At 42.1% G+C, this 18,084-nt stretch overlaps 1 protein-coding gene across 3 annotated transcripts in view; it reads left to right on the top strand.

The window, feature by feature from the left end:
- Nucleotides 1–18,084, top strand: part of UBE2O (ubiquitin conjugating enzyme E2 O) — a 96,786-nt gene that overhangs the window by 68,752 nt on the left and 9,950 nt on the right. For all 3 annotated transcript variants that reach the window (XM_066614505.1, XM_066614504.1, XM_066614507.1), the window contains 6 exons: nt 824–1,332; nt 8,434–8,588; nt 9,842–9,954; nt 11,441–11,572; nt 12,741–12,830; nt 16,193–16,853. In XM_066614505.1, the coding sequence (XP_066470602.1) occupies nt 824–1,332; nt 8,434–8,588; nt 9,842–9,954; nt 11,441–11,572; nt 12,741–12,830; nt 16,193–16,853 (1,660 nt within the window). The remainder of the gene's footprint in view (nt 1–823; nt 1,333–8,433; nt 8,589–9,841; nt 9,955–11,440; nt 11,573–12,740; nt 12,831–16,192; nt 16,854–18,084) is intronic.

The following is an 18,084-nucleotide window of genomic DNA, read 5'->3' as shown; positions in this document are numbered from 1 at the left end:
GTGCCCTGGGGGGTTTGGGGCAAGCTCAGGCATTACAAAGTAATTACAAGTAATTACAGGTTTAAAATAAATAAAATGTATTGTTATTGCAAAATAAATAAAATATATTGTTATAAAACAATAAAATATTGTTTATTTATAAACAATAAAAATGTTTATAGTTAATTATGTTGTGTTGTGCAATATTGGCTCATGCGGTTATGCAAGGTACACCAACATACATTGTACACTTAAATGTTATATGTTATGATGGCGCGAACATTGTAAAAAAACTCTGGTAGATCTCCAGGCCTTGCTGGGTTTCAAAGTAGCTCTCCAGCCAAAAAAGTGTGAGCACCCCTGGTGTAGGTGATACAGAGATGGTACAAACATGCACAAGAATGATAACAGAAGATGAAGGTAAAAACACAGAGTAGAAGAAATAAAATACGTGCCATTCCAGTAAAAAAGGGAACAAGCTAGATGCCTCAAGCTGTCTATAATAGGTGCTACAGGTGATGACTAAACCTGTCTGACGTAAAGCAATATTTCATATCATTTCTAAATATGGTGATCATTTATTCTCTAAGCATGCAAGAAAGATTTCTCCAAGGGAGGAAAAAGTATTGCTATGTAGGCCAGAATTCTCAAGGAAAATTATTTCTTGAGTTTGAATTACACACTGAAACATTAGTTTCTGGTGTGTCTGGAAATCCCTTCTTCAACCAAATGTTAAACCTGAAAGAGTAATTAGCACTGATGACTGATAGACTAAACGCCCCTACATGCGCATACAGTCATCCTGATCAGCATCTGTTGACTGACCAATGTTTGTTCCTTTTAGGTGAGGAGGTTATTAAAGAAGCAGATAGTGAAGATCATGTCATGTTCCCCTGATTCTCAGGGTACCCTTGGCCTCCCTGAAGGAGAATCTGCTGCCTCAGGTGACCAGCAATCTGAAGATCTTCAAGCTGGCTCAAAATGTGAACTAGAGGACTCTGCCAATGGTGCTGTAAGTTTACAGGAGGCAAAGGAAGAGCACTTTGATGAAGTGAGGAAAGGAATCGCCTGTGAAGCAGCTGGGCTGCACTTGCAACTACCATTTGTACTGAAGCGGGATGATGGCTCCTCAGACTATAAACTGCAGTCAGTAGAACAGGATGCTGATGATGAAGCAGCAGATGACACGGATGACACCAGTTCTGTGACCTCTTCTGCCAGCTCCACAGCCTCTTCTCAAAGTGGCAGTGGCACAGGACGTAAGAAGAGTATCCCACTCTCCATCAAAAATCTTAAGAGGAAGCATAAGAAGAAGAAAACAAAGGTTTCCCGGGAATTTAAACCAGGTGATAGGTAAGGTTAGAGTTCACATCTCTACATATGTGTGCCACTAATTATTATCAGTCTGAACTTTCATTTGAAAACATGAGTTTATGTTTGGAAGATAAATATAAGGGAGAGACAGAAGAAGTCAAGGAACTCTGTAGGGCGGCTGTCTCCAAAGTGGAGACCGCTGCACACCAACAAAGGCTTCCCCAGCATGGATGGCACTTACCTTTCCACAGGGGAGCCTTTGAAAAATGCCTCAGTGTATCCCGTTCCTTGCCATTCCATTCATTTCTGCCTGGAATCCAGGCACAAAGTCTGCTTTAGAAGCCAGAAAGTGGCATTGGAAGCCAGAAGTAACTGGACATGGCAAGGAATGGGGGTGCATGGAGGCACTTTGTGAAGGCTCTTCCATGGAACAGTAAGTGCCATTCATGCGGGGGAGGGCTTTGGAAGGTTTCGGATCCAGCCCATGGGCTGGAGTCTGGAGAGCCCTGCTATAGGGGAAGGAGAAGGCCAAGAGTGGGAAGAGGGAGTTGCTGCAGAGGCATTGGGACAGCCCAATTATCATGTGGACCACTCTTTCAGCAGTGCCGCTTCTGCTGAGCAGAGTTTTGCCTTGGCAGAAGAAGGGCTGCCTATGTGAAAAGTGAACCTACCCATACCTTGAAAATATAATCAAGATTTGCATTTCTTCTCTTGTCATTTGTGGCTAGAGTTCCTAAAATAGAAAAAAATACTTATTCGTGGTCATCACCTGCTTAATAATGTCGTTAAGTACCTGCTTATTGACATCACTTCTGGCTCTCAGCAGGTGCCATGAATGCTATTCAACCCTGCTGTATGAAATGAGTTTGACACCTGTGCAATAGATCTCTGTTTTATTCACAGAATAATAATGCAAGTCTTATATAACCCGGAAATTCCATACAAAAGCAGTTTCCAGGATATTTTGGGCAGTTGCTTCTTTTGCAGTAAATGGAAAGAGCTGTTTAAAATTCCATTCACAACCTTCCCAGTGACTCAACAGGGCAAGAAAAAGGTGTGAATGGGAGATAAGAGCTTCTGCTGAAGGAGATCTTCTGATGTGAAAATACTGTTTTCATGACTAAAGAGTTCAGCCAGCATTGAGCGGAGCACATCTAATAGATTTTTTTTTAAGTGCTGGAAATCAGAGCTCTGTCTCTTTGGAATTATTTTTAGCCACTAATGATGACCAGACATGAGAATGATATGTCTATTCTAATGTGAAGAAGGTTCTCCTGTAATACATATTCTGAAACGTTGGTTTCAATAGGCTGTGAAATTTGAGCTGCACTTTTGGAAATGAAGCCTGCTTTGTACATAAAGGAACATTTCAGTTGTGTCACAGTTACAGTTTCTTAACTGTGACTTGTTCCATCTCATCCTTATTTGTTTTGGCTGCACTCCACTGCCTAACCCCTTATAAAGTTCCCAGATGAAATCCCAAGCTCTTCTTTTATTCCTCGACACTGGCACAGCATTACCTCGTTAGGTACACTTTTGCCATTGGTTGGGAGAATAAAGGAAATGTCATAAGGCTGTTTCGTGCTGCATTGGACATTCTTGCACTTGCCCTTGGGATAACTAAGTGAGAAATACAAAGAATTATTCTACTCTTCTCCCCATCTGATAAGAATTAACAGTTTCCTGTCTGGTCATCACAAAGAATATGTTAAAAGTACTCTGTTAATGTTTAAAGGAGCATTTTCTGGAGTTCTTATATAGCTTTATAAGTTGTAACCTTTTATCATTTCTGCATATTTTGAAATTGGTGAACAAGACTTTGGCTGGCATGCATTTGATTCTCTTGTGCGTATTTGCATTTTTTGGTGAGGTGGACAGCTTGGCATCAAAGCTGCCTTCCTTTGCATTTCAGTTAGGGGGAAGATGTTTGAGCAAAGTTGTTGCTAGGCAGACAAAGAGAGTTGGCACTGCTCTGTGAGTATGGCAAGCAGGAGCAGCTTTCAGTAGAGTACTTCTGTTTCACAGCTAATCTACACTGACATCCAGCACTGAAGGTGGAGCCACTGAAAAAAGATAGGATTTTCAGTTCAGATATTATGCAGAACCACAGTTAAAGCAAATTGTGTTTAATTAACTTCAAACCATGAGTATAGGTTGGGGTTTAACCCTGGTTTGTTTGCCCAAAATCATGGTTAGTTGAAGGTTCTAGTTCAGATGATCAAAAAAATTATAGTAAATAAACTGACTCCAGATTATGCTTGAACCAACCTGTAGACCAGGGGTGGCCAAAATGCAGCTCATAAGCTGCATGCAGCTCTCTGACTTTATTTTGCAGCTCGCGGAAAGAGGGGTGCAAAAAACCCCAACACAGCTTCTACCTTGAACCTCAACCAGCAGCCCAGCCAATGCACACAAAGCCTTATAGAAAACAATGCACCTGTCTCCTAGAATCTCTCCTTGAGAAGCAGAATCACAGTGTTTAAGGCAAAACAGTACATATTTGAAACCCACTGCCATCCTGTTCAAGCCTCTTCTGTTGGGGGAAGATAGTGCAGAGAGCGATGTGTCTAGCTTTCATAAATCATAACCAATTGCAGAATATTTCTGCAAGTTCATTTACAGCTCTTCTTAATCTTTTACCGTTACAAAGCACTTAAGTTTGTTTTAGAAGTGTCTGTGAAAATATTATGAAGGAAGATGGCATCATCAAATTGTAAGAAGCAAAAGTATGAAGATGAAAACAGAAAATTTAAGACGGAGTGAGAAGAAGATTTTACTTCCACTGTTAAAGGAGGTAAACCTTTGTGTCTTGATAGAGTATGTCATAGTATCCAGCACAGGTTAGGAGGTGACAGGAAGGCAACTCAGGGTAAGAGGATATTTTTTTCCCTTACCCTGGTTAACACCCAAGCCACTGCTATGGAGTTACTTGGATTTGCGTCAGAGAAATCGCTGGTACAAATCTGAGCAGCCCATGTAAGGCTGCAGGGCCTGGGAGTGGGGATTAGGATACAACCTGCATTGCTGTGGCCAATCCTGCACCCTCTCCTGGGCTTGATCCGCCCTCCGGACCGCCCTCTCTCTGCCCAGAAATGTCCCTCCCCACCTCCATTAGGCCCTCTTGCACCTCCTGTGCCGGCCTGACTAGGCCAGTGCAAACTTACCCCATCTGGGACAGGATCCGGCTCCGGTATGCCAGTACCCATCCTTGCACTGGCCTAGCTGGCTCTCAAATAGCTGTGAACTTACTGTAAAGGACATTTGTGACACTCCTGTGTCAGCACAGGGGGGCTGCACTGGCCAACTTGAACTTTGGATTGCACTGTTATTACAAAACCAATAACCTGAACACCAGTATAAACAAATCACCAAAAAAAATTCATCTGATTATCCATGTAAATCTGAATTATGGAAAAACAAGTTAACTGTATCAAAATCATCACTAAATAGCCAGCATACAGTGTTGACAACATTCAATAAGGAAGCTGGTATGATGACTGAAGCTAGTTTTGGTATAGCACAGGGGCATCCAAACGTTTTGGCAGGAGGGCCACATCATCTCTCTGATACTGTGTCGGGGGCTGGGAAAAAAGAATTAATTTATATTTCAAATTTAAATAAATTTACATAAATGATTATATTAGAGATAGAACTTATATGAATGAATGAAGGTCTTGCAATAGCTCAAGGCCTATAAAAGGCCTTGCACAAAGCAAGACCAGCCTTTCTTTTGCTGCCACTGCTGCATCACAGATGTGAAACAGCAAGCACTGGAGGAAGCCCTCATCCCACAGCTCACGAGAGAGGTTGAACAGTTGGTTATCACGCTGAGAGCAGTTGCATCAGGCCAGCACGGGCTCCAGCAAGTCTCCGGAGGGCCAGAGTCTCATTGGAGACTGGGGGCTCCCTGAGGGCCAGATTGGGAGTCCTCAAGGACCGCAAGTGGCCCCAGGGCTGGGGTTTGGGCACCCCAGTATAGCATGTAATATTGTTTGTGCTAAATGACCATATTTGATAATGAACTTAAGAAGAATATACATAGTTGAAGTTGTTGTAGTGTTAGATCCAAAGAATGCAAGACTTCAGCGACTAATTGCACAATGGCTTCATGCCACACCACAGAAAGACATATCTCCCAAATCAGTGCTGATGTTGCATGCAGAATGATTTAAAGAATTCCCTTGCATTAAGCTTAGCTCTTGATAAATCTGCAGACATACAAGATAACCCACTACTGGCAGTATTTATCCGTTATGATTTCCCTGATTTAATTGTGAAAGAAGAGATTGGATTTAGTGCCTCAAAAAGAAACAACTTGTGGTGTTGACGTTAAAAATGCCCATGACAGAGCCTTAACAAATGCTGATGTTCCACTGGACAAGCTCATCAGTATGCAACAGATGGAGCATCTGCAACAGTGGGGAGAAATGCGGAGTTCAGTGTACTTGTAAAAAGTGATCCCAGCTTTCCAGAGTTTCTCCCTGTTCATTGCATTATTCATTGTGCAGTATCTGGCTGCCAGGTGTTCAAGTATGAAGATGTTACGAATGTTATGAAACCTGTTCTTGAAATGGTCAATTTAATATGCTCAAATGGGAAGACCCACTGACAGTTCAAAAATTTCATTGAAGAACCAGAGCTTGTCTGTTTAAACCCAGTGATGTCTCTTTCTCCTGCATTGTTGTGAGGTGGCTCTCAACCAGCAATGTCTTAAATAGAGGTGTGGATCTGTTGGAGCCTATTACTACTTTTCTTGAAGAAAATATTATATCCTCAACTGGAAAATGATGATGGAATGTGATCTGATGTTCTATACTGATATAATGAATCTTGTACAAACTGTCAACTTGGCACTCCAGGAGAAGAATAAGATTGTTTGTGACCTTACTCCGACAACTTTCAGCTTTCAGAATAGTTTTTCAAAGAGATATTTTATCAAGAAACTTTAGTTTCCCAGTCTCAAAAGATAGAAAGTATGTTCCCCTGTTATTAAAATAAGACCACAAAGTGGAAGAATACAAAGATAAATTACAAGGACTACTTGGTAATTTCCTAGACAGGTTTGAGGCCTTGCAGAAGCTGAAGCCCTGCTTTGTCTTTCTTGTAAATCCCTTCATGGTTTGATGTGATCGATGATGGTTGTCCAATTCTCGATTCCCTGGTTATGGAATCATCTGCTGTGGGGCTGGAACTAATAGAATTACAGGAGGACCTGGGTCTAAAAATGATCCATAAATCCCAGTCTGCAATTGAGTTCCGGAAGCAAGTTCCAGAAACAAAATCTCCTGAACTGAAGAAATCCAGTGTGCAACTTATCTCAGTTTTTAGCACAATATATTGCTGTGGATAGCCATACTCTGTAATGAAGTTTGTGAAGTCAAAACATCATGCAGTCCATACAAATCAACACCTAATGGAGCTAATTCATATAACCTTGTCAAATAAGCGGATTTTAATGACTTACAGCCAAGATGGAGACTAGTGACTCACAGCCAAAATGGAGACTCACAAGACCTCTCTACTAGCAGTAACTAGCCTGATAATTGTTACAATGTCAGTTTGTGTCATAAGAATATTATGACAAGAAGTAAGGTGGTATCTGATTAAAACAGCTCTAATTTTATTTCCATATTTGACTCCATGTTTTGATCAGATACCTATTTGGGCAGATCAATAAATATTTGTTCTTGCAGCTCTCAGACATATGAAGTTTATCCTATGTTGCTCTTATGTTAAGCAAATTTGGCCACCCCTGCTATAGACTGTTTTTTCAGCACCCAATGAGTGATTTTGCACTAGAATATCTGATCCAGTGTAGAGATATCCCTTCTATCTCTTTACCACTTGTAAAAATGTTTTTTTAAGGGGGGAAACTGAGGGGAAATATATATGAATCGCTCTTTAAATCTACAAATCAATCCAGCAGTACATGGGGTACAAGGGTGAAAGCAAAACATCTAACTGTATTAACAACCAGGTGTCTATTACAGCTCAATCCTATTCATTTCACCACCACCACCAATGCAGTGGCGCCAAAACGCTACCATGGCATCCTGTGGTGGGAGGGCCGTTGCAGTGGTCTCCTCAGGGTAAGCCACAATGTGCAGGGGGTCTACTCAGACCTGCACTAGTTAAATAGCTGGTGCAGATCTGCATGGACCTGCACCACAGAATCAGGTCTGGGAAGGGAGTTAGGATTTGGTAGCTGTCACTGTCACAGAAACTGCCCCCTTCCTGGACCCTCCGCACCCAGTTATGCCCCCTATTCCGCCCTCTTTTCATCTCTCTCACTGACTTACCTTGTCTGGCAAGCAGCAGGAGGGCTGATAACACAGGTGGGAAGGCACTGGCCTTTCCAGTAGCAGACTGAGTAGCTTGCTTTATGGCAGTCAGTGCTAGCAGAAGAGGTGGGCTACCAGCGGAAGGTAAGTGCAGGATTGGGCTCTTGTTCTTCCTTAGTTAAGCAGAGCACAAAATAAGACCTGGTAACCAAAATCTATGAAGCATAGCTGAAAAGAGAAAGTGAAGTGCTTTGCTTTATTATTTTATAGGTATTTGTGATATCAGAAGGGCAGCTATAGGTGTTTTAAGTAGCTTTTATATATACGCACACGAAGAATTGTTTTCATTGCTTTCAAATGAAGAATATAATTGTTTGGGTTCATATTTTGGGATCTGCTTAAACATGTAGCCTGTTTTCAGCATCAGTGTATTCAGTGCTGATGACTTGGGACTGTCATAAAATATTGACAGTCACTGAGAAGGTTTGAAGCTCACATTGTCATTGCAGATAGCAATACTCATGAAGTCTCATTTTGCAGATTAGTGCTTTATAAGAGAATTGTTTCAGAAAAAATGTAGTAGTAGATGAAGAAAAGACCTTGTAGTACAGACTTGCAAAATTAAGCTTTCTGCTCAGTGGTTGCTTAATCTGCACCAGTGGCCCTGAGGGGCATATTAGATCCTAATCATTATACATTTTGTTTCCTCAGCAAATTTTTCTCCTGTGTTTTATTTTGCTCTTGTCCCCAACAGTAAAAACTTGATGTTTCACACAAATGGGCAAGGAAGTCTCATTTGGTTGTACTTTGATTGCTGTGGGAGGCTTGTTCAGCAACTTGTTGTTGTCTTTGGTCACAGGGTTGCTGTAGAAGTGGTGACCACGATGACTTCAGCTGATGTGATGTGGCAGGATGGCACAGTGGAGAGAAACATTCGCTCCAATGAGCTGTTTCCCGTACATCACTTGGACAACAATGAGTTTTGCCCTGGAGATTTTGTGGTGGATAAAAGAGGTATTTGGTTACATGTGCTTCCTAGTTTATATTTGCTGTGCACAGTATGGAATGCTTTACTTTTGTATTTTGATTTGAGATATATTACCTGTCGATCTAGTTGAATTAGTAATATAGATCAAAGCAGCCAAATTTTGTTCTGGGAATCTTAACCATTTAAAATGAGTTTGGCCCTCATCAGAGAGTGTGGGCTATCGAGAAGCAGTGTGTTTATCCTCTGATTTCATCTTAGGGGTAGGACTCTGAGATGAATGTATGATATGGTGAAACCAGGGCATTTTTGTGGCATTTACATAATAAACCACTGTGGCCCATTTCTCTTGTAACATCAGGTATCATAGGATAATAACACAGGCCAACACACATTTTGCTTCCTTAAACATTAAACCAATTCCTGGGTATATTTGGGGTGCTGATTCCAAAAATGGCATCCGTTTTGCTCTATCATGTCTAGTTTTGGAGACACAACATAGCCTCTTTAGTGAATGGTTCAAGCAGCTTTCTCATGAGGAAGCCTTCACCATGGCTGCCCTACTCAGTTCTGTGGAATCCCAGTTCACCTTGTTACTCTTCGTTGGTGGTATGGGCTTCTTACAAAGATTAATCTGGGGAGGCCTCCACTTAGCACTTACTCTCATTAACTATCCTAGTCTTTGAGCCCAACACTCTTAACTCAGAACATCCTAGTTTTGAAGTGACACCAATGAAAGATGGGGGGAAAGCCAATTGAGAGCCTAGTTGTTCAGTCTTGCAGCTAGCTGCTTGCCCTTAGCAAGTAGCTTGCCAGTTTTATTTTGTTGCTTTATGACGTTTGTATTTTGTCTTTCTTCCATCGGGGAACTCAAGATGGCACACATGAGATTCCCAGGCAGTCACCCATAAGGACCTTAATGGTCCTTAGCTCTGTCATGTACCCTCAGACCATACTTGGGACCCACCAGATAATAATAATAATAATACAGGTATTTCTGTATACAGATACACAGATGCACCAGTGAAGCTTTTTTGTAATGCACAAATATGCACTGGTGGGTAAACTGTTAAACTTCTGTTGACAGGTGACATAGTTGCCTGGTTCTGGTTCTATTTCTGTTGAGCAGAAAAACTTGAGGAACATGTAAGCTAGATGTAAGATAGTAACCTCAAGGAAAATCAGATAATGGGTACTGGTTGAAACCAGTAATGGAGGATTGATGCTACCATATGTAGTCTTTCTCTTACTGGGGTATTCATTTTTCTTCAATCTTAAATAGCACAGAGTTCTCAGGATCCTGGTATGTATGGAGTAGTGCAATCAGGTGACCATGTTGGCCGCACCTGTGTGGTGAAATGGTTCAAGCTGAAACCCAGCGGTGATGATGTTGAGGTAAGAAGCAAAAGCCCCATCATTTTCTCTTCCCCCTCCCCATCAGAATGTTTCACTACTTCTGGCTCCTTCTGAAATGTGACCTATTCTGATCAGCTTCGGATCTGTCAATTGAGGGATTGTGAGTTGAGCTGGGTGGGTCTGAGTGGATGTTATTGCAGATGTTTAAATAGGTGACCTTTATGCATTTGTTTTGTTTTTGTGCCTAGGATTTTATTTTGCTGTTAGTAATATTTTATTAACTTGTAAGCCGACTTGAGCTTCTGGGAAAATGGCTTAAGGATGTGCTAAACATTATATTGGCTGTTTCATTTTTCAGTCCCTTGCCCTAATAAACCCTTATGTGGATTTTGCTTTTTTTCACTGTATGATCAAGATTAGCTATAAAAGCTCAGTAAGAACTTTGAATCTTGCTGTTAGCAAAGTGTTAGAAGCTTTTTTAAAAAATGTCCTCATCCTCTTGAGTCTTACTAGATTCTCTTATGTCAATTGAACTGTTTCTCTCTTGGCTTCAGTCAAACAACAAGATTAAGAAATCACTTTCAAAACAGTACCCTTTTTCTGCCCCTGGCCAAGTAAAGTGTGTGCTTCTCTCCCCCCCCCCCCACCTTTGCCAACTGCATGGAAACAACTTTAAGACCACTGGTGATGGGTAAAATAGGAAGCGTTTTATTTGGGGAAGGGGAGGAAAGCGGGAAGGTTTGGAGATCGAAAGGGGGGAGTGGAAGAGGGAGGGGGTTGAAAAGAGAGATTTCACTTTGATGAGAACGATCCCAGGCTGGGAACTAGGAACCAACCAGACAAGGATCAGCGAAGGTTAATGACTGCAAGCTGAGCATGCTTGGTACTTGCCAAATGGGGGTTGGAGTCAAAGAGTGAACACAGAAGGCAGCAGCCTTGGAGTGGAGGGAGAAGAGGGCCGGGTGGCGGCAGCCACTCTCGCAGCTGAGCAACTCCCGTTTCTTCTGCTTTAAAAAAAAAGCGCAGAAGACGGGCTCGTATTCTGCCCATGGGTGTGACTGTATCACTGCGAGAGGACACCCCATGCCTCCCTTTTGAGTTCCTGGCGCCTCACTAAAGAGCCGCGCCGCACAGTTTGAATAACACCGATATAGGGGAATCATTTGTTCAGCAGCTCCATGTATGGGAAGTGGCATGTAATGAAAAAAACTGAGAAGATTATATACGTGGGGAGAAACTTTAATGTAGGTGATGCTTTCAAACAAATGATCCCTCACCCTGCTTCACACGTACAGGTGCGTTCCAAAGCCAGTGCAGTTGAATATCTATCTGTTTAAATCTGTTTTCAAGATGCATACATTACATGGACATGAAGTCTTGTACCACATGTCAGATTGCAATAGCAGATTTTACAAGAGGAGGTGGTGTGTAAAGAAAATTGAGGAAGGGGAAGCCTAGCAGTCTTGAGTTGGAAGTGCTTAAGGATGTGTGTGACAATTCGTGTTAATCTGTCATACTTTGCCAGCTGATTGGGGAGGAGGAGGATGTGAGCGTATACGACATCACTGATCACCCAGACTTCCGCTTCCGCACTACTGACTTTGTGATTCGCATTGGTAATGCTGAGGATGGTGCTTCTTCAATTGGTGAAAATGAGGTGAGTCATGCATGTGTTTGGTGCTTGATGCTGCAGGAGCTGTGACTAGGTTAGGGATACACAAGTGTTAGAGGCTTGGTCTGTTGATCTTCCAGATGTAACTTTCAGTACCTTCCATAGACCTCTCCATTTTCTGTCAGTGTGGGGTGAAAGATACAAGACTTCTTGACCTGTTTTTTAATAATGTCCATAGCAGAAGTGCATATTTGTACATCTTACATAGCAGAGTTGCCCGCTTCTATCTGTAACATTGAGATTCTGTCATAGCAGCAGCAGTCACTAATTGGGAAATACACTGAGAACATTCAGATCCAGCAAAAAACTGCAGAAGCTTAAGTCTGTCACATAATTTGAATAAGAAGAGAAGGTGTCCAAAAACTAAGACGTGTATAATACTACTTTAAGAGTTTTACTTATAACAGTTGTGAGCTTTGCTGAACCTGACAGTAGTAGGGAAGCCAGATGTGAAGAAGTTTAACATATAGAACTAGATTCCTCTTGGAGCCCCTGTAGTATAATGAGTAGAAAGCTGGATTAAGACTGGGGAAATTCAGGTTCAAATCTTCCACTCAGTCATGAAGCATACCTTGACTGCCCTGCACAGCTGAATGTGAAATGGTGGGTGAAAAGAACTATGATTGCTGCTCTCTTTGGGGATAGGGTGTAATGTAAATGTAATTAACAGTAGCAAGTGGGGATTTTATTTAGTCCCTTCAGAGACTGAAAAAAAGGAGATGCTCAGATTCCAACTTTAAAAGCTACCACTGGATGGCAGTCCTTTCCAAACACTATTTTTTAAAACGTACATAGCTATCAAAGCAACTTTAAAAAATGGATTATGCTCATAGAGATTGAAGTTGAGGAGTAACTATACCATCATTAAGACATAATGTATCTTCATAGAGGGCACTGACATTTTGTGATGTATGGTTCATAGTTAGAATAGTCGTGTAAAAATAATCCCTGATGGGCTTTCTTGGAAGATTTCTGTGCGTGTCATTTTCCTAGCTCTTAACAGCAACCAAAATCATTACTACTTGTCTTGGCTTATTTCCTCTGTTGACGTTGTCTTGCTTATGCACTTTGCTTACCCAAAGAAAAGCAGTCACTGCTGATCTAGAACCTAAGTGGTATGATGGCTCTCCTCCTGTTGCTTTTGTTTCCACAGCCCTCAGTGGGACAAGTGGCTCGTGTGGATTTCAGCAGCAAAGTGGAAGTTGTGTGGGCTGACAACTCTAGGACAATTGTTCTGCCACAGGTAGGTTGCTCCTGGTTTGTACGGTGATCTGCCAGTGGTTCCATTTCCTTTGTAGTAAGTAGCCTGCATTAGATTAAGGTTGCTTAAGTAATTACATTTCTCTCTCTCTTCATCTCAGATACGGTATGCTTTCCTGGCCTCACAGTCATAGATCTGATTTGAATTTGGCAAGCTTTGTTTTATCTACCATTCATGAAAAACTGATGCAGGTGTAAATAGAGTCTCACACCCATGCATGGCTGTACTGATTATTCTGAAGGTCAGCTTGCTACTGAATTTCCTTTTAATTTTCAGTCATTGAACACATCTATAAGGTAGGGCTGCCTCAGAGCGGATTTGTCAGTGGTCTCTCAGCCATGATCTACAGTGCATTATCTTATCCCTGATGTATCCATATCTTGCTTGCATGTTTCTGACTTCACATACATGTGTGCACAACACACACACACACCCTCACTTTTTTGGAAGTTTGATGAAGACCTGATTGTTTCACTGGGCTTTGTGAAGTGGAAGTGAGAACAGTAGACTAATGAGCTTGTTGCATGTGTTGGGGTTTGGGGAAATAAGAATCTGCCAAGCAGGTTTTTAATATTCTGTGCTGCACCTGGCTTGTACTTCACATGTTTATATATTTTAAATTAATCTAAAGTACTTTGGCCATAGTTCCAGTCACTGCAGAGGTTCCTGCCCACCCCTTCCTTCTGTGTCCCCTACACTCCCTGAAAATCTACTCTTGAGGGTTTAGGGGACTCCAGGATAGGATGTGATACGCTTTTTTATTACAAGCCATTGTGTCCATCTCTTACTGCAAGCCATCCTGAAGATTTCATGGCAGCAAGCTGGGAGGGTATAAGGTTTTTAAAAAATATCAACCTCTGTGTGCCTGCTAGTTATTTTCCTGCAAGTGATTGCTGAATTAGAGCAGAGTGATCTTGCATCTGACCCTAACAGAGGTTTTCCTGCTTTCGCTTGTCAAACTGCAGAACATGTATGAATAGCCTCAAATTGAACATTGGTTTTCTTCTCCTGGGCTAGGAGAATCATATTTTTCCTAGTTCAGAGTTTTCCTAGTTCAGTGCATTATTCTGTTGGCATGAGCCTGCAATAACAGTGCTCTGAAAGATGTTTAAAAATATTTACCAGAGCCATAGGTAAATAAACCAAAAGGGAGAACAGTTGCTCTAGCACAGTGGCTTTCAAATGTTTCCACCTCCGGAAACCTTCGCATGTTGCAGTAGATACTGAAACCTGTTCTAGATTAGAAACTGAGTTCAAGGGAGACACTGACGAGGATTTCGTTGTCTCCGTGTATGAACTGAGAATGCACCAGCTGTGCATTGCAGAAGAACATTGTCTGTGAATAAACAATCTCTCCCAAAGCTTGTAGGCAGTTCCTGATCTTCTCAGTGAGGGAACACTTGATAAACCTCCACAAAACCTCAGAATTCCTTGGAAACACAGGTTGAAATGTATCCATACAAGGGCTTATTAGAATGGGAGGCGGGAGATGTAGAAATAGGTATGATGAACAGTTGTGGTAGTAAACAATGAAAGCAAGAGCTTCACTAGTTTGAGAAGCCCTGGGGGTGGGGCATGCTGTATTTTTTTAACCCAAACCCCCCCCCCCCCCGTGTCAGGTGTGTTCTGTCTAGAGCACTGGTGATCAGAGAGTGCCTAATATACCACTGTGTGACCTTATGTTCCTAGTCGAAAAAAATCTACTGAAAGATGGAATTTTCCCCAAAGCAAAGAAAGTGGAGACTACTCTGTTACCACTTATCATTCCTTGCCTCTTGGTTTCCAAGCAGCTGCTGAGTCACACCAAAGTTTGTGCATGTTTCAGATCAGAAGCCTGTTCATGTCCACAAATGTTTAGCAATCAAGGCTTTTATTTTCCTAAACAGTGCAGTTCTGCTTTAATTGTAGAAGAATGGTTCAGTGCCTGCAGTAGGGCAGTTGGATACAAAGCACTCTGCTGTCTCCCTGCCTACTCCTGTCACATGTGATCAGATCACAGGGAAAATGGTGGGAGTGTACACTAGATCTCAAAAGAGAACTGATGTGCTGTTAGTTCTGCAGCAGCTCATAGTACATGTTTCTACATGTATGTGCTTTAATAAAAAATAGTACTTCATTTATTTCATATTATGGCTCTAAATTTGGTTTAAAATGGGTTAAGTTGAGTAACAAACAAACGTTCTTGAGGAAATTTCTTTGGCAGCTACTAGAACTTCCAATTCTTGTCCCTCCATCATGGCAAAAAGCTGAGGTAGGCAGTTTTTGGTTTTTTTCTTTAAGTATTCCTTACGCAAAGAAATTGTACCCTGTAGTTTAAGTGGTAAGAGGATTGAAGGAAGGGTGGAAGTGAGTACATATTGTATTAGGTTTGAAGAATAACACAGCAAAAGTCAGAAGGGGACACATTTTGGGACAAAACCAAAAAGATCTTGGTATCAAGCTTGGTTTCTTGGTGGTGTTAAGCATGGTACAGAGTGAAGTGCAGCAGTCAGGAACTCTTCAGATCCAGAGGTGTGTTAACAGAGGTGTGTGCAAGGAAGATAATATTAATTTAGGACTAATTTAGAGCAGGCTCCTCCAAACCCCAGCCTGGGGGCCAGATCCATGGTTTGGGGAAAGCCCTCCACACCATGAGCAGAACTTACTGTTCTGCCTCTATGCTGCTTGTTTTCTGAGTAGATCTGGACACCGGAAAGCTCTGGGCAGTCACGTCTGTCCAGTCAGCCTATTGCACAACCTTCTGGAACACCAGGCAACAGATGCAACTGCCCAAAGTGTCCCGATGCCCAGATCTACTCAGAATACAAGCAGGGATCACTTTTCTGTCGGACAGTGGTCGCAAGTTTGGTGACCACTGGTTTAGCGAGTGTCAAAATGAAAGTGAGGGACTTAGTCCTAGCTGTGATTGTCTTGATAAAACAGGAAGCAGCTGAACCAAAATGCCAAGGAAGAAATGTAGCAAATGCACTGTAAAGTAAGTCAAAGACTTAATATAAGAGTTCCACATCCTGGGATCTTCAGTCTAGCAGAGTTAATGCATGCAGCTTGCTTTAGGAGTTTCTTAAACTGCTCCAGTTAACCCAGTTAACTGAGAAACCCAGTTTTTGAGAGAAAATTTGCTGATTCAGAATCCTGTACTTAGGCATTGCATAAGACCAGCAGTCTAGGCAGGAAAGATCCTTGATGTCAGTCTAGTAGGAGCTCTGTCTCTAAGGTGTACTTTGAAGAAATGCTACTCAGCTGATTCCTAACTGGCACTAAACCATATTGTCACAAAATGGGAATGAAATAGCATGTGCTTCGATCTGTTCCCTGACTAATGAGTCTCTTTTTTTTGGTTCTAGCACTTGTATAACATAGAATCGGAGATTGATGACGAGACAGACCTTGATTCAATAGATGGTAGCACTAGTGGTGCCTCCTCAGATGAATGGGAGGATGAGAGTGATAGCTGGGAGACAGATAATGGCCTTATGGAAGATGACCACTCAAAAATTGAGGATGTAGAACCTGAGGAGCTGCCTGTAGAAGAGGTGAAGAAGGTGGAAGAGCAAGTGCAAGGCGCAGTGGCAATGGCAGTTGCTGATTTAACAGAAAAGTCTGGCAAGGAAGGAACCCCAAAAAGCTTCCGAGAGCTAAAAGAAGCCATCAAAATCTTGGAGAGCTTGAAGAACATGACAGTTGAACAACTACTGACAGGCTACCCAACATCTCCAACAGTTGAACCTGAAAAACCTACCCGGGAGAAGAAGTTTCTGGATGATATCAAAAAGCTGCAGGAGAATCTAAAGAAGACTCTTGACAATGTAGCTATTGTGGAAGAGGAAAAGATGGAGGCCATGGCAGAGCCAGAGAAGGAGGAGAGAGAGGCACAGACTCAGACACCAGTGGTGTCAGAATGGCCTAGCGAAACTCCAGTGCTCTGCCAGCAGAGTGGAGGCAAGCCTGGGGTTACCTTCACCAGTGCCAAGGGGGAAGTCTTCTCTGTGCTGGAATGTGCTCCAGGTGAGTGCATGCAAGCGTAACAGTTGTGTTAAGGAGAACTGCAATCATCCCTTGTCCTCTCTGTATGTATGAGCCCTTATTAAAAGGGGACCGTTGTTTTTGTGACCGGTCTTATTCTTGACTGTGCTTTATAATTTTGCCTGTGCTTCATTATGCATCTCATAACCTACCATTAGTCTCTTGGGTACACCCATGCTCAGAACAGAGATAATGCATGGTATGATTGCAAGTCTTGTGTTGAACATTTTTCATTTAGGAGTTTGGTCCATTTTTATAGGCCTCTTTAAGCACCAAAATTAAAAGTTAAGGTCTTTTTGTGTATTGATGGTGGTTTAACATAATAATAGTATTAGCTTGGCAAAGTAGTGTTTCCTGACCAGTCTAGACTTTAGAGTAACTTTGAATTTGTACAACTAGATAAATGGAAGGATAACACTTGAATCTAAGGAGGTCTCACCCTTTGTTTTACATGTGAATGGTCTCAATGCCACTTTCTTAAGAATACAAGTTGAGTCTCATTCATGAGGGTTCTGTCAAAGAACTCACATGGATGGCAAAAATTACATTAAAGCAAATCCATTTTAAAAAAATGTCCCTTTGCGAGGTGATTTTAAAACAGCCTTGCTTACCTTTGTGATGTAAGACAGAGGCATTAGGCAGACAATTCATTAATCAGTTTCTCTCTATGCGCTTGGAAGGACGTCACTCCAAGCCAGACACCTCTCCCTTCACCAGAGTGCAACACTGAGAGAGAATGCAAAATGATTTTCATTCTTTCACATGTTCAGAGGGAAGGAAGGGGTCTTGCCTTGGAGTGAAGCTGTTCTAAGGGCCTGGAGAGAGAATGATGGATTGTTAGCCGACTGCCCTCTTTTGCATTAACAAGGCTATTGTTAAACAACTTTTTTCTTTAATTTAAAGGGCCCTTCTCATCGTGTTGAGAGAAAACTGTGGATGAAAGATCCATGGATAATTAGGTTATATCTGTAGTCATTTTTCCTTAATGGGCTTAGGGCGCAATCCTATTCTGCGCTGGAACAGGCAAGCCAAGAGGCTTGTGCTGTATCCACCACAGAATAGGGGCCCAAAGCGGCTCAGCCAGAAGTAAGGGGAAACTTTTCCCCTTACCTCTGGGTAAGGCACACTGGCCCCTATGGGTCTACTTGGACTTGTCAGAGGAGAGGAGAGCGACTTGAAGCCACTCCAAACTCTCCAGGAACAGGGGTTGGGA

The sequence above is a fragment of the Tiliqua scincoides genome, chromosome 2 (assembly GCF_035046505.1).
Source record: "Tiliqua scincoides isolate rTilSci1 chromosome 2, rTilSci1.hap2, whole genome shotgun sequence".
Taxonomy (NCBI): domain Eukaryota; kingdom Metazoa; phylum Chordata; class Lepidosauria; order Squamata; family Scincidae; genus Tiliqua; species Tiliqua scincoides.
This window is presented reverse-complemented; position numbering and strand designations above follow the sequence as displayed.